Source organism: Gymnoscopelus braueri (genome assembly GCF_963280865.1).
Source record: "Gymnoscopelus braueri genome assembly, chromosome: 14".
Taxonomy (NCBI): domain Eukaryota; kingdom Metazoa; phylum Chordata; class Actinopteri; order Myctophiformes; family Myctophidae; genus Gymnoscopelus; species Gymnoscopelus braueri.
The window spans coordinates 43,407,809-43,423,973 of record NC_137619.1 but is presented as its reverse complement, the minus strand read 5'-3'; the positions used below and the strand labels follow the sequence as shown (position 1 = coordinate 43,423,973).

At 39.9% G+C, this 16,165-nt stretch overlaps 1 protein-coding gene across 4 annotated transcripts in view; it reads left to right on the top strand.

Moving 5' to 3' along the window:
• Window positions 1-6,074: 6,074 nt before the first annotated feature.
• Window positions 6,075-16,165, top strand: part of ubr2 (ubiquitin protein ligase E3 component n-recognin 2) — a 52,801-nt gene continuing 42,710 nt past the window's right edge. For all 4 annotated transcript variants that reach the window (XM_080449819.1, XM_080449818.1, XM_080449821.1 and 1 more), the window contains exon 1: window positions 6,075-6,172. In XM_080449819.1, the coding sequence (XP_080305945.1) occupies window positions 6,086-6,172 (87 nt within the window). In that variant the 5' untranslated portion in view covers window positions 6,075-6,085. The remainder of the gene's footprint in view (window positions 6,173-16,165) is intronic.

Sequence of the window (16,165 nt, the reverse complement as noted above, 5' to 3'; positions counted from 1 at the left end):
ACGAACACACTACTATGTTTGTTGCTGCTATGTCTGATTTGTTTTGATAGGTGGTTATTTTTGTAATATAGGCTCTACACACAGCAGCCATATTGGAAAGAAATTGGGCCTCTTCCTTACTTCCTTCACAGGTCTTACCAATGATACTAATGAAGGCTATGTTCCATTTACTGTAGCACAGTGGTTCTCAACACTTTTGAATTTCAACGACCTCCATAACTCTGAGAGTGTACAAATGGAACCAAATGGATCCTTACGGGGTCCATTTGGTTCCATGTGTACACTCTCAGGGTTACACACCCGTAAGAGGCCATTTGGAACCCACCTCAAGGAACCATGAAGGTCCATAGACCCCACTTTCAGACCCACAGGTGTAGCAGAGTGTTTCTAATGAGCCAACATGCACAATATCAGCAGCCTGACTCTGTTTCACCGAAATGGAACAGAGCCTTCATTAGTATCATTGGTAACACCTGTGAAGGAAGTCAGGAAGAGGCCCAATTTCTTTCCAATATGGCTGCTGTGCATAGAGCCTATTGGTATTAATAATGAATATACTTGCACCCAATGTCCAATGTGTGTGTACCCGTATGTGTGTTTGCGTATGTGCGTGCGTGCGCGTGTGTGTCTCTCACTTTAGAGGACTGATGAATCAGAGTTCCTCAGGGGCTGACTGCCCTGTCAATCAGAGCTGAAGATGACGTAGGCTCCACCCCCAACAGCAAGTAGCATGGAACACATGGAGGGACAGAAGAAGAGAAGATTGGATGACAGATTGTAATTAACTAAAGAGTTCATCTATAAAACAATTGTGTAAATAATAATGTAAATATTTTAAAAAGCCTTTGACTAATGCATGGCAAACCTGCGCGTTGCGGCACACAGCCTTCATCAGGGTGACTAAATATATATATATTCAAACTTTTTTGCAGGCTGTCATCTACAAGCTCGGCTATGTTTGAATACCTGAAGCATACATTTGGGTGAAAGTGGTTGAACTGATTTTGATGCTATTCTAACAGATTTTGCCGTGGACCCCCCTTAAAGACGGTGCCCCCCCCCCTAAAACATAATCATCAGGTATTATGGTTATACTAGGATGAAGATTTTTTTCAAAAAAGTGTACAGAAATTGTTAAAATTATGTTTTTATGTGGACACGGCTCCAGTTCATTAAGTATACCTGGTTCTCACCTTAGCACCTCCTCCACCACCTTAGCACCACCCACCTGTCCTAGTCCCTCCTCCTCCTCATGCCCACACCTGTTGTGTTATGATAATGAGGGGGAGGGTATATTTTTACTATGTCACTAAAGCGCTGTTTCTCTATTGGCACATTTGACCCTCAAGGTTTCAGCCTCCAGGTAGAAACTCAAAATAGTCAGAGAAGACATAAAACTCCATAAAAACACCACCAGGGGGCTTAATGAAGTTCTATCAACCTCATAGACACATGAAAAACAGAAAAAATGCAAAACCATGGCACCACCTCTTTAAGCATCCCTGGGGGTCCCTGGACCCCAATTTGAGAACCACTGAACTACATAACCCAAAGTGTAATTTTTTGTTTTTTATGAAGGTTAAAGTTCAATATTGTTATAGTAGCCATTACTATAGAGTGTGTGTTCAGTAACAGGAGTCTCCACCTCTCTCAAGCTCTTTAATGAACAGAAAATACATGTGTGTGTGTGTGTGTGTGTGTGTGTGTGTGTGTGTGTGTGTGTGTGTGTGTGTGTGTGTGTGTGTGTGTGTGTGTGTGTGTGTGTGTGTGTGTGTGTGTGTGTGTGTGTGTGTGTGTGTGTGTGTGTGTGTGTGTGTGTGTGTGTGTGTGTGTGTGTCAAGGTTTCCGTTAGCCGGTATATATGTGTGTGTGTGTGTGTGTGTCATCATTTCCAAGTTCACTTGTTTATCCTGTATCCTGTATGAGTTCTCTCTCCTGATTGGATGAAATGACTATCCTGATCTGAAAATGTATTTTCTGTTATATAGAGCTGGAGAGACTGGGAGACCCCGGTTACTGAACAAACAATCTATGCAAAACACTGATAATAACTATCAGAATATAGAGCTAAACTTATTTTAACAAACAAATAAAACAAAAACACAGCTGTAATATACTTGTATAATAATTGTATAATAATGTAATAATAATACTGTCCACAGTTTTAATAAATGGTAAAGTGTACATAAAGTTGTCTCTGTTATTGTGCTGACATCAGTAGTGTATTCCACAAAGAAGGATTAGTGAGTTGACTGCATTTAGTCAAAATGTTAAGAAATCCTTGAATTTCCATTTAAAAATTCTCTCAAAAATCGCAAACGCTTCTCTGTGTTAAGAAATAAAAGCGCTTCCTCTGGATGCCTTTTAAGTTTAGGCAGTGGGTGTTCAGCTATACATTTAACTTATACCACCGAAGTGGAAAAAGCGGCACTCTAAAATAAAGGACACAAGACAGGCTCAGATACAAATTCTCATTTATTGAGAACGTTTACGTGTTTCGGCCTCAGCCTTCCTCAGAGCAGATTCAAAAGTGATAATGGGGGTGTAGGCCCCTCTTTTAAGCATACACATAATCATCCCTAGCCCCGTTTGGAACCTCACTCTCCACGATGGCTCCGAGATGAGGTCCCGCTGTACCGGCTCCCGGCAGAGTCGGTCCAAACGTAGTGAATATTACCTTTTTCGCAACTTCGTATCCAAAAAGTAAAGGTAGTCCCAGACACCTACAGATGTTTAAGATTCTTATGGAACGTAACATTTTTAGGCAGGGGTTGATTATTTTTTTTTATCGCTTATTTAGTCAGCTTGTGCCATGTTTTCCCATTCAACCTGGAAGAACCCCTGACGGCAGGTGCCAGTACTGCTTCCGATTCGGCTACAATGGGAAAACATGGCACAGGCTGACTAAATAAGCGTTTTTTTTTCAACCCCGGAAAAATCTTAAACATCTGTACAGTAGGTATATAGTACTTTTGTTAGAAGGATAACCCCTTGAGATGCACCATCTAATTTTCGAGGGGGTCCGTAGCACAAATGAACAGGACATACAATATACAACAAGTACATTCATGCAGACAAGACAAGAGCTCCCCCTAAGCTAGCCACTCCCACCCCACCGGTTCAACCCCAAGTAGCAGAATTCATATGGAGACAAAACCCATTAGAACAGGAAAACCATAATACAGATACAGACATGCTCAATCAGAGTACAGGGTACTGGCATTGAGCATTAAGCAAAACAGTATATACATGCATCCATAACTAGAAACATGAACAGGGTGTTAGAAGGTGAATGAAAATGTGTGTCTGGGACTACCTTCACTTTTTGGATACGATGTTGCGAAAAAGGTAATCTTCACTACGTTTGGACCGACTCTACCTCTTCCGGGAGTCGGTACAACAGGACCTCATCTCGGAGCTATCGTGGAGAGTGAGTTTCCAAACGGGGCTAAATCATCCCCACCTGTGTAGGGGGGAGGTCCTTGCTTGACAATCAGTTGATCAATTACACCATATTACAGTCACAGACAAATTAGCAGTTCACAACAATATCAGTACACACAATTACAGATCATGAAGAAATCACAGACATTAATTTTTTTTTTTAGACATCACATCATGGTTGAAATCATCTTAATGGCACAGAATGACCACATCAGGGACTTAGAACACATCAGAAAGACTTTGAACACAACAAAAAATAGACCTCAGAAACGCCAATACGATTGACAGTGCACATTCCTTGTTTATAAGAAGGGTTTGTAGAAGAAGTCATCATTTAAGCCCTGCGGTTGCATGGTGTTGAGTTGATAAATCTAAAAAAATTCTCTCTGAGACAACCTTGGGGAGGTTACCCCCTCCAGGGGCAGTAACTTGTTCAACCCATATAGTTAAAAATAAGGTTCAACCCCTACAAAGCGCCAAGATGAGGGTGAACCATGATTTGCCTCAAGGTAGTGTTTAGCCATGGCTTGCTCAATATTTCCTGTATAGCAGTTTTGTGTTCAGTGATCCTCACATTATTTTGTTTATACTTTGTACCTGTCAAAGGATGTGAGAATAATTTGCAATTGGTGGCATTGTGGCATTGTGCACACTGTCCACATCTATAGTTACCCTTGAGGGACAGCCAGATGGAACGTTAAGGCCTAGATGATGAGTGAACCAATTTGTCTCTAAGAGTTGGGGCTCTTCTGTGTGCAAAGAGAGGAGAATTAGTCGTTATGTTATAACACTGATAATACCTATCAGAATATAGAGCTAGAGTTATATGGAGCAGTTCCATCTGTAAAAATAAGCCAATATGTTAATATTATTTGTTTGATCTGTTTAGAGCAGTAATTGAAATCTGACACAAAACACAATCTTGGCGGCTTCACATCTTTTTTTACGTTTTGTTAGCAAATCGTTCCTTGGAATCTGTTGAGCTTGGTTCACAGATTGATCAAGGATCATGACAGGGACTTTGTTGTTAAATGTTTCTAGTGAGGAATAGTTCCGTCTGATTGATTGATTGATTGATTGATGTACTTTATTTAGTAAGACATGAGAACAACAGTACATGGAAGTACAAATTCACAATACAAGGTCTACTAAACTGGAAGACTCATTTTTGAAAGTGAGTAGGGTTTTACACTCCTTTACTCCTTTTGGTAGGGCATTCCACATTTTTGATGAATAGCATGAGAACGAGTTCATTCCCTTTGTTGAGCCAAATCTGGGTTGAACATGATTCGTGGAGCTGCCTCTGGTGTTATGATCGTGGACTTCATTAACGTTTTGGAAGTATTTTGACAAATACAGGGGGATCCCAATGTTGTGGTGTATCTTGAAGACCAGGCCCATAGCAAGTTGCTGTACTCTGTCCTCGACCCTAAGCCATCCAATCCTAGCAAAATGAGCAGGGGTTAGATGGGTTTTGTGATTGAGGCCAAGAAGTAGCCTTACTAGTTTGTTTTGGGATGTTTGGAGCCTTGTTTTTAAGGCCTTGGAGGTGTTGTGATACCATGAGGAGCATGCATAATCGTAATAACCTTGTATGAGGGCCCCTGCAAGAATCTTCAGAGTATTCTTACTGACTAGACGTCCAATCCTATACAAAAAGCGTATTCTTTGGTTGACCTTTCTGATCACTCTTTCTGCGTTTTTGTTACCGGAGAGGTTTGCCTCCAAGATGGAACCCAGGTAGGTAATTTCCTCCTTTCTTGTGATAACATCAACCACTACTTTGATCGTGAAACTCTCAGCCTTGCTAAGGTTAGAACTGGACCCAAAGAGGATGGATTCAGTTTTATCCAGGTGTAATGATAGTTTGTTGTCAGAGAGCCAGATACAGATCTTGTTGAGTTCAGAGCTGAGAGTTTTCTCAACCTGCAGCCTATCCCTGTCCGAAACCAGCAGAGCCGAGTCATCTGCGAACAGGAACAGTTTGCAGTCGCACGCTGAAGACATATCGTTGACATGTATCAGGAACAGTAAAGGTCCTAGTATACTGAGACCCAAGAACTGTCATGTTGGAATGTTGCGTTTCAGGTGACTGGGATGGTTTGAGCTAAAATGTAATAAAGCATTTATTTCCATGGGTTTTCTATACATTGTGGCTGTGGCTGTAAGTTGAGGCAATAAACTACCATATGCCTAAAATATCGGATGTGGCTGTAAGTTGAGGCAATAAACTACCCTATGCCTAAAATATTGGGTGTGGCTGTATAAGTTGAGGTAATAAACTACCCTATGCCTGAAAATATAATCGGCTGTGGCTGTAAGTTGAGGCAGTAAACTACCCTATGCCTAAAAATGTAATCGGCTGTGGCTGTAAGTTGAGGCAGTAAACAACCCTATGCCTAAAATATCGGCTGTGGCTTTAAGTTGAGGCAATAAACTACCCTATGTCTAAAATATCGGTTGTGGCTGTAAGTTGAGGCGATAAACTACCCTATGCCAAAAATATCGACTGTGGCTGTAAGTTGAGGCAATAAACGACCCTATGCCTAAAAAAAGAAAAAGAAAAATCAGCTGTAGGTTTTCTGGTGGGTTTCCGCTTCCTGTTTAGTGGCTCGCGACGGAGACACAGGATAGATCCAAGATGGCGGCCGTGCAGCCTGACAGGGAGCTGCAGACTTCGGCTTTATGTCAAGAATTCGTCAACTTCTCCGCCAAGGACACCGCCTCGGTGAGTACATGATGTCACCGTGTGACGTCACCAAGGCTGGCATACGTCACGTGGCGTCTTTTGACGTGTCATGATGTCATATTAGCCGTTTTATCCCAATAAACATCTGACGTGTTTGTTTCACCCGAAGCATCAGCAGCCCAGCCCCAGTTTCCCCCAGTGTTGCCATGTCCGCTTATTATAAGTGACTTTGGGCTTGTTTTTCTGCAAAGTTGCTTGTAAATATTGGTGGTTGTGTTTTTTTGGGGCTTGTTCCTAAAGTGCAGTTGTTTATTTGGACTTGTTTCTAAAGTGTAGTTGTTTATTTGGGCTTGTTTCTAAAGTGTAGTTGTTTATTTGGGCTTGTTTCTAAAGTGTAGTTGTTTATTTGGGCTTGTTTCTAAAGTGTAGTTGTTTACTTGGGCTTGTTTCTAAAGTGTAGTTGTTTATTTTTTAGCTTGTTTCTAAAGTAGTTGATTATTTGGGGTTTGTTTTTGTTTCTAATGTGTAGTTTATTTGGGCTTGTTTCTAAAGTGTAGATGATTATTTGGGCTTGTTTCTAAATTGAGTTGTTTATTTGGTCTTGTTTCTAAAGTGTAAGATGATTGGGCTTGTTTCCCAATGTTGTTTAAACCAGTGTTTTCATTTTCAAGTCAAGGACCCCCAAATTCATATGTATTTGTCTGCGGACCCCCATCTGAACACATTTTATGCCAGGGACCCCTATACAAGATTTGTGTTGTTAAAATGTTTTGAAAATAGCAGATTTTGCGAGCTTGTAGATCGGCTATTTTCAAACAGCCAATGTATATTTCTTATATTTTATTATTATTATAATATTATTATATTAATATAATATTATAAAATGTTATATTTTATATTATATTTATTATGTTTAAAGTGCTCATGTGGCCCATATAGTCGCTTCTTTTGGGGCTTGTTTTCATAGACGTGGTTGCTTATTTGTCTCACAAGATCTGGCAACACTGCTAGTCTCCCCCTGTCTGTCTGCAGGCTAAAGCTAACAGGCTAGCCAGCTCGCCTTTAATACAAGAAAAATACCTTATTTATTCCTCCTGTCCTCGGGTTTGTTCGTTTGTCTTTAACGTTTTGACGACAAACTGTGCTTGTTGACCTGGTTTTAGGGGCTGACACGCTTCAGAGGTGTCATGTTTTGTTGTTTTTTACTTCGTATCAAAGAGAGAATCTGTAATGTCACGTTAACATGGGGTTTAAAGGGGGATGATGGACACAGACTTAAACAAACACCAACAATAACAATAAAACAGATTTAAAGGGGGATGATGGACACAGACTTAAACAAACACCCACAATAAAATAGATTTAAAGGGGGATGATGGACACAGACGTAAACAAACACCAACAATAACAATAAAACAGATTTTAAAGGGGGATGATGGACACAGATGTAAACAAACACCAACAATAACAATAAAACAGATTTAAAGGGGGATGATGGACACAGACGTAAACAAACACCAACAATAACAATAAAACAGATTTTAAAGGGGGATGATGGACACAGATGTAAACAAACACCAAACATGACAATAAAATGGGATATGGACACAGCCATAAACATCAACAATAACAATAAAACAGATTTAAAGGGGGATGATGGACACAGACGTAAACAAACACCAAACAATGACAATAAAGCAGCAGTGGAGGCATGTTTTTATTCTCTAGGGTCACTATAATAAGCATTATGATCCACAAGTTACACTACATGACTTTAAACTTTATTTGAAGAAGTTTTGTTGTTGTTTGTTTATGGTTTGAGCATTTTGTTTAACCACTTAAACCCCATATACTTCATGTTGTTGGTCAAATAGAGACAATAACCGATCTACAAAGTACAAACTTGTATGAATGTTATCTACTTTATCGTATCTACGAATGTTATCTACTTTCAGCTATTATGACATGCAAAGCATATGGTTCATGAGGATAAATGTGGTTTATACAAATACATGTTGACTTGACAGTGTGTCAGTGATTGTAGTCGGTTGTTATGTGACAGCTTGACAGTGTAGATTGTAGGCTATAGTGTAGCTTGTAGGCTATATGACAGTGTAGATTGTAGGCTATATGACAGTTTGTAAGATTGTAGGCTATGTGACAGTGCAGATTGTAGGCTATGTGACAGTTCATAGATTGTATGCTATGTGACAGTGCAGATTGTAGGCTATATGACAGTGTAGATTGTAGGCTATATGACAGTGAAGATTGTAGGCTATATGACAGTGTAGATTGTAGGCTATATGACAGTGTAGATTGTAGGCTATATGACAGTGAAGATTGTAGGCTATATGACAGTGAAGATTGTAGGCTATATGACAGTGCAAATTGTAGGCTATGATAATGTGACAGTGCAGATTGTAGACTATGATAATGTGACAGTGTGTAGGCTATGTGACCGTTTGTAGGCTGTGACAGTGTGGATTGTAGGCTATGTCACAGTTTGTAGATTGTAGGTTATGTGACAGTGTAGATTGTAGGCTACATGACTGTACAATCACTGACACTGTCACACAACATTCTACAATAACTGACGCTGTTTGCCTAAACAACAGACATAAGTTCCATTGTTTAATGCCAAAAACACAATTAAATTGTTAATCGCAATTATTTGTCTGACAATTAATCGTCAACTTAAATTTTGTAATCGTGCCAGCCCTTATATTTTGGTTATTTTTTGACTTTTTGTGTGCTGTTTTAAGTACTGGGAGCTGATGATAGGTGTTGTTGTAAGTACTGGGAGCTGATGGTAGGTATTGTTGTAAGTACTGGGAGCTGATGGTAGGTATTGTTGTAAGTTCTGGGAGCTGATGGTAGGTCTTGTTATAGGTACTGGTAGCTGATGGTAGGTGCTGTTGTAAGTCCTGGGAGCTGATGGTAGGTCTTGTTATAGGTACTGGTAGCTGATGGTAGGTGTTGTTGTAAGTCCTGGGAGCTGATGGTAGGTGCAAGTCCTGGGAGCTGATGGTAGGTCTTGTTATAGGTACTGGTAGCTGATGGTAGGTGTTGTTGTAACTGTAAGTCCTGGGAGCTGATGGTAGGTGCAAGTCCTGGGAGCTTATGGTAGGTCTTGTTATAGGATCTGGTAGCTGATGGTAGGTGTTGTTGTAAGTCCTGGGAGCTGTTGGTAGGTCTTGTTATAGGTACTGGTAGCTGATGGTAGGTGTTGTTGTAAGTCCTGGGAGCGGATGGTAGGTGCAAGTCCTGGGAGTTGATGGTAGGTGTAAGTCCTGGGAGCTGATGGTAGGTTTAAGTCCTGGGAGCTGATGGTAGGTGTTGTTATAAGTTTTGGCAGCTGATGGTAGGTCTTGTTATAGGTACTGGGAGCTGATGCTAGGTGTTGTTGTAAGTACTGGGAGCTGATGGTAGGTGTTGTAAGTACTGGGAGCTGATGCTAGGTGTTGCGCTCCACCTCAGCAATCCATCTCCCATGGGTCTAGCACATTGAAAAGGGGACAGCCTCCCTCGTTCTTTGCCGATACCGACAATAAGCCACTCCAACCTACCTGCCTACTTACTTACGTACTTATTATAAGTTATATCTTAGAAACTTAAATACGTTTTACTTTGATTGGAACATTTTCTATCTTTTCTTTCTTCTTTTTTTTCCTTCAAAATATCGGTAATATATCAAACATTGGTGATAGGTGGTCTAGGACTCCCCCAGAAATTGGGATCGGCACCATACCCAGAAATCTGGCATGCATGGCTCAGGCTAGTTCAGTGATTCACAACCCTTTGAACTTCAAGGACCCCCACTTTGATATCTATGCATTATTAGGCCACAGACCCCTGTTAGATACGGTTGTTTTTAATCTCTGGGACCCCCAATCTACACCGTATAACCACCAGTGTTCATTTAACTCTTGAGACTGAGAGGGTACACATTTGTAACCCCTCAGAGTTACATACCTATAAGTGTCCATTTGAGGGTCCCAACTATTCAATCATTTAGCTGGGGACCCCCTGGAACCCACCTCAAGGACCCCTTGGGGGTAGGGCTGTCACGATTACAAATTTAAGTTGACGATTAATTGTCACACAAATCATTGTGATGAACAACTTAAATGTGTTTTTGGGGCATTGAACATGTGAATACAATATTAATTTCTACTTTGGTTTTTAGGCTTCATTATCACACATTGCACAGGTCAGATATGACAAATAACTTGAATATACAAAATAATTACTGACACATTTAATAATTGTATACCATACTATAAATACAAATTGCAGAAATAGCTCTACAAGCTGATACATCTGCTATTTTTGGTAAATGTTTGACAATGTTTCAACATGGCAACAATAGTGACGATTATGCAAAATAATTGTGATTATCTCAAATAATTGTTGTGTGTGTGTGTGTGCGTGTGCGTGTGTGTTAGAAAGGTAACCTACATTTCCTCCAGGTCAGTGTGTCAGACACGGTGTGAACATGTAACATCATAATATGTTTGCTCTGTGGGGTTAATCTGCAAACCCATGCACACGTATGCATAGGTCTGTCAAAATTATTACATAGTTGCCTAATCGCAATTATTTATTAATCGTTTCCATGTTGAGAAAGGTTCATACATTTTGAAACACTTTCAAAAATAGTAATATTTCTACTATTTTGTAACACACTTTGAATATAAAATATGGCATATTTTGGCCATAATACACCATAATATATACGTTTTTGTCATATCTGCAACCGTGCAACTTTTGTTTACAAGGCCTAAAAAGCCACACAATTAATTGTAATGACAATAATCGTCAAGTAAAATGTCATAATTGTGACAGTCCTATGTATGCATGCATGCGCGCGCGCGTGCGCGCACACACACACACGCAAACGCACACGCACACGCACACACTTCTAGTTGGATTACTATGCTTTTTAGGACGGCAATTTTCTTTTGTCATTTTTAACTCTAAAGGTACAATACACAACAGGAACATTTATTAATATATGCGATGAATTCACATTTATTCAAACTCTTGTTTGTGGGATGAGTACATCCACACAACGCGGATATTATGTCGAAATAAAGCAATGTAATTATTATTATCCTACTATATAACCTCTGTCATCAAAACCCGTCTGTTCTGCCCGGTTCTCCTCAGTGGATTGAGAAATTGATCTGAACTTGCGCACAGGTATTGACCATTAGCATATGCACACAACTGTGATGCCTGTTTTTCCCAAAATGTAAGCTGTTTATTAGCAGATATTATTAGCAGATATACAAGCTCATAGTGTGTCACTTTGTGCCACGCCATGAGCTTGTAAGTTGTAGATCTGCTATTTTTGAAAAATCTTGAACATTTGTGCAAATCTTTGAATATATATTTCTTAAGTGATTTTTTTTTACTCAAATATTTGCTTCTGGGGGTCCCTGGAACAAAATATTTTGAGATAGGGGGTCACACGCCCAGCCAAATACATATCATTTTGGGTCTCCTTGACATGAAAAGGTTTGAGCACCACTGATATACAGTAGCAACATACGTTTTTCTGAAAACTGTTTGGATTTGTAGAATCGGCCTCGGGTCTCAATGGGTTAAACTGAGTAGGGCTATCACAATTATGAAATAATATGTGTGACAGAAAGTTCAGGCAGACTTGAGTTGACAGGTAGAAATGACTGATTGGTTGGAGACACTGAACAGCCTGTCCCTGTGGCAAAAAGCACTGTGTGTGTGTGTGTGACAAATAACTTGATAAGAATGTTCATATTTTCAACCATTTTCAAAATTTGTGGAAATAGCCGATCTGCATTTTTCAGCATGGAAATTATTATGACGATTATGCACAAAATAATTGAGATAATCTCAAATAATTGCGATTATGTAATAATTGTGACTGGCCTGGCCATAAGTCCACTATTTATCTATTTTTCTCTTTACGGCTGTGAGGGTCCAGGGTCTACTTGTCCACCAAGATGTTACAAAATGGGACAAAACACCAAATAGACTCTGTGCATTTTCCTTTTCCCAGAAGGCGGTGTAATGCAGTGGTGTAAAGTAACTAAGTACATTTACTCAAGTATTGTACTTAAGTAATATTTTGAGGTATTTTTACTTTACTGGAGTATTTCCAATTTTCAGCACTTTTGCTTCTATTCCACTACATCTTAGAGGCAAATATTGTACTTTTACTCCACTATAATTATTTGAAAACTTTAGTTACTAGTTACTTTGTAGATTTGTATTATTATTACAAAACACACATGACCCACTTCAGCCCTGTATACATTTCGGCCATTTGAAAATAGCAGATCTACAAGCTCACAATGTGTGAGCTTGTAGATCTGCTATTTAAAAAAAAAATGCTATTTTCACATTTCACCCATTTGAAAATGGGTGAAATGTGACATTCTGCACTTTTACTTTTGTACTTTTAAGTATATTTTGATACCAATACTTTTGTGCTTTTACTCAAGTACATTTTGAATTCTGGACTTTTACTTGTAAGGGCGCGCTCCCACCGCACTTTTATTTTACCTCTGGGGCAGAATCTGCCAATGCTTTGTCAATGCAAATGCGTGGATTCCTGGTCTTGCGGATTTTTTCCAAGAATCTACGCATTTGCATTAACAAAGCATTGGCAGATTCTGCCCCAGAGGTAAAATAAAAGTGCGGTGGGAGCGTGCCCTTACGGAGTATTTCTATATTGCAGCATTGATACTTTTACTTAAAAAAATTTAGTACTTTTACCACCACTGGTGTCATGAACATTTCCTGTTCCGGGTAGAGTTTCCCCCCCAAGACAAAAAAAAACCCACACCATCTCCGGTTAACTTCCTGTATCTGTGTGAAGTAGGTGGCTGCCTTTTTGAGGAGACCGGAAGCAGGTTGGAGGCTATTCATTCCAATGGAAGAGTGAGCGTGAACACAGCTTCTGAACCATTCTGTAGCCCATTGGTTCTCAAAGTGGGGTCCTTGGGGGGGGGGGGGGGGTTACCAGGGGGTACCCAGCAAAATTAGTTAATAAAGCGTCACAATCATTTTAACCCCTTTATCCATATTTTATACTTTGGCTATTCAAAAATAGCAGATATACAAGCTCATAGCGTGGCACCCACCGAGTGCCGCGCTATGAGCTTTGTAGATCTGCTATTTTTGAAGAATCGTGAACACAAATCTTTGAATACATATATTTTTTTTTTAAGCGAACATTTGTAACTAAAATCTTTGCTTCTGGGGGGTCCCTGGAACAACATATTTTGAGATGGGGGTCCGCGGCCAAATACCTATCATTTTGTGGGTCCTTGACGTGTGTGTGTGTGTGTGTGTGTGTGTGTGTGTGTGTGTGTGTGTGTGTGTGTGTGTGTGTGCGTGTGTGCGTGTGTGCGTGTGTGCGTGCGTGCGTGCGTGCGCCGATCAGAGCTCATTCTGCTGACTCCAACATGTGTAAAAGCACTATCTCAGCTGTTCTTAAAAGGGACGTAATCCATGTGCACTGTGTGTGTGTGTGCCTGCCCCATCCTCAAAGAGAGAGACTGTGACCACAGTGTGTGGTTCATCACACTGGGCAACACCTAGCCGGTTGAGTGTCTAAGTGGAAGTACCGGAATTTGATGATGACGTTGTTGCTTTTCAAATCTGTTTAAATTCTCCATGAATGAAACGAGTGTTGTGATTGGTTAAAAAAGACAGTTTCCGGGGGGAAATACATACGATGGATTTACATCGTACGTGTTTGCAGATCTACAAACACGTCGCATAGCGATGCTGTTTTGAGCTTGTAGGGCATTCACCGAATAGTCGAATATTCGAATATTCGAATATCAAACCGACTATTCGACTATCAAACCACTATTCGATTATTAGAGAAAAAATTAAATTTTTGTGTGGCTTTTCTACAGCAGACATGCAGCTGTGAGCTCTGGTGTGACGTCAACTCGCATTCCTTAAGTCAAGTCATCAATGCCATTAAAAAATAAAAAATAAAAAAAAATATTATTTTATTTTTTATAATCAAATCGATTAATCGAATATTCGAATACTTATAGGTCGAATAATTCGAATACTAAAAATCACTATTCGTGAATGCCCTAGCTTGTAGATCGGTTATTTTTGCTACTTTTGTGTGACACTATTAGTATTGTGACGAGGTAGGGCATTAATTCATGACAAATATAAAAAGTTGATGTATGGAGATAAGAGATTTCTGCCTGACAGCGACCATATTTGGGTTGTTTTGTAGACAGACGACTACTGTGTGTGTTCAGAGATGCTGGACTGCTAGCTGTGTGTGTGACTGTGTGTGTGTGACTGTGTGTGTGTGTGTGTGTGTGTGTGTGTCCTGCAGCAGTTAGTAATGCGATCCTGGAGAACAGCATGCAGGCTGCAACCTCACTGACGCACATCATGGTGTGTGTGTGTGTGTGTGTTTGTGTTTGTTTGATAGAGCATCAACAGGCTGTTGGTGTTGGGTACAAACACACACAATCCAATACATATCGTTGCTGTCGGGCAGAAAACTCTTATCTCCATATTTTAACTTATTGTGTTTTTTCGTAAATTAACGGCTTACTTGATCATAATACAGTCACAGTCACACAAAAGCATCAAAAGTAACAGATCTACAAACTCTAAACGAGGAAAGAAAGTTTTGAGCTTCTGGGGCCAAGATAGCTGATCTTCAAGCTCACATTGTGAGCTGCTTAAACTTTAGAAACCGTGAACTGTATCAGTTAGCAGGTTAGTCCTGTTTAACTCCTACAGTACCTGCTGTCTCTGTATCGCATTACTGGTTCTTTTGTAGGCCAGCCTTTTGTTTACCTTTTGTCAGTCCGGTCTCCATGGTGACAGACATTGCCCACCCAACGGTCAGCTCACTTCCTGTATGACTGTTGAAAGGCCTGTCACAATTATTACATAATCGCAATTATGTTTTGCATAATCGTCACAATCATTTCTATGTTGAATGTTCATATATTTTAAAACAATTAAAAAAATAGTGCAAATAGCAGATCTACAAGCTGAAAATGTGTCACGATGTGACGCGTTTCAGCATTGTCTCTTTTTCAGGTTCTACAATTTGAGGGTCCCTCCTTAACACATTCCACGCCAGAGTTTAATCTCATAATGTACTCACCAGTGCCAGCGTTTTATTGTTTTTTTTATTTATTTATTCACGTCGCCACAGACCTCGTTAAATCCCTTTTATCTAGCATAAAACTGTTTGTAAACACAGCGGCGATCCGACTGCGTCGCCCAGTGAAATCCCCTTCAAAAACCCAGCCGCCATCTTGTAGTTACAACGGTTTATGTTAAACAGCGATCAGCGACGAGAAAAACTACAACCGAGAAAATGGTGCTTTAGTGTCCGCTTTAAAATGGAGGCGGATGGCAACGAAAATATCCGGAGAAGAATAATTCCGCTTCCGGTGGTGCTACAATGAAATGTGACGTAGCGAACGAGGCCTACAATGAAATTTCAACCTGTGAGTAAAAAAAAAAAAAAACTGCGACTGGCACGTGGCGGCTTTAAATAGGTTCGCATAGATATACGCGACTGGCACTCGACTATTGATGAATCCAGTGGTTCTCAAACTTTGTCACGTTAAGTGTTAACATCCCAACTTTCCCTAGTAGTTACTTGTCATTTTCATATCGTTCTCATCAGTGTTAATTTTGACAGCAAATCTTGATTTAGTTTATGAATAAAAGGACATATAGTTTTAATCATGTTTTAGTCATCTGAAATGTTTTAGTTTTAGTCTAGTTTTAGTTGACTAAATATCATAAGATTTTAGTCGACTAAATCTACAGTTGATTTTGTCGACAAAAATGTAATTTAGCGGGCCTTGATGGCGTCGTAATGAAAGTATGAAAGTAATGAAAGTATGCATTCTGAAAGTAGCTGATGTACAAGCTCACGCTGCGACGCGTTGTGAGCTTGTAGATCAGCTATTTTCAGAGCGCACCGCCCGAGCGCAACCAAACATAAAATGACTTCTCTTTTAGTTCTACTGGATC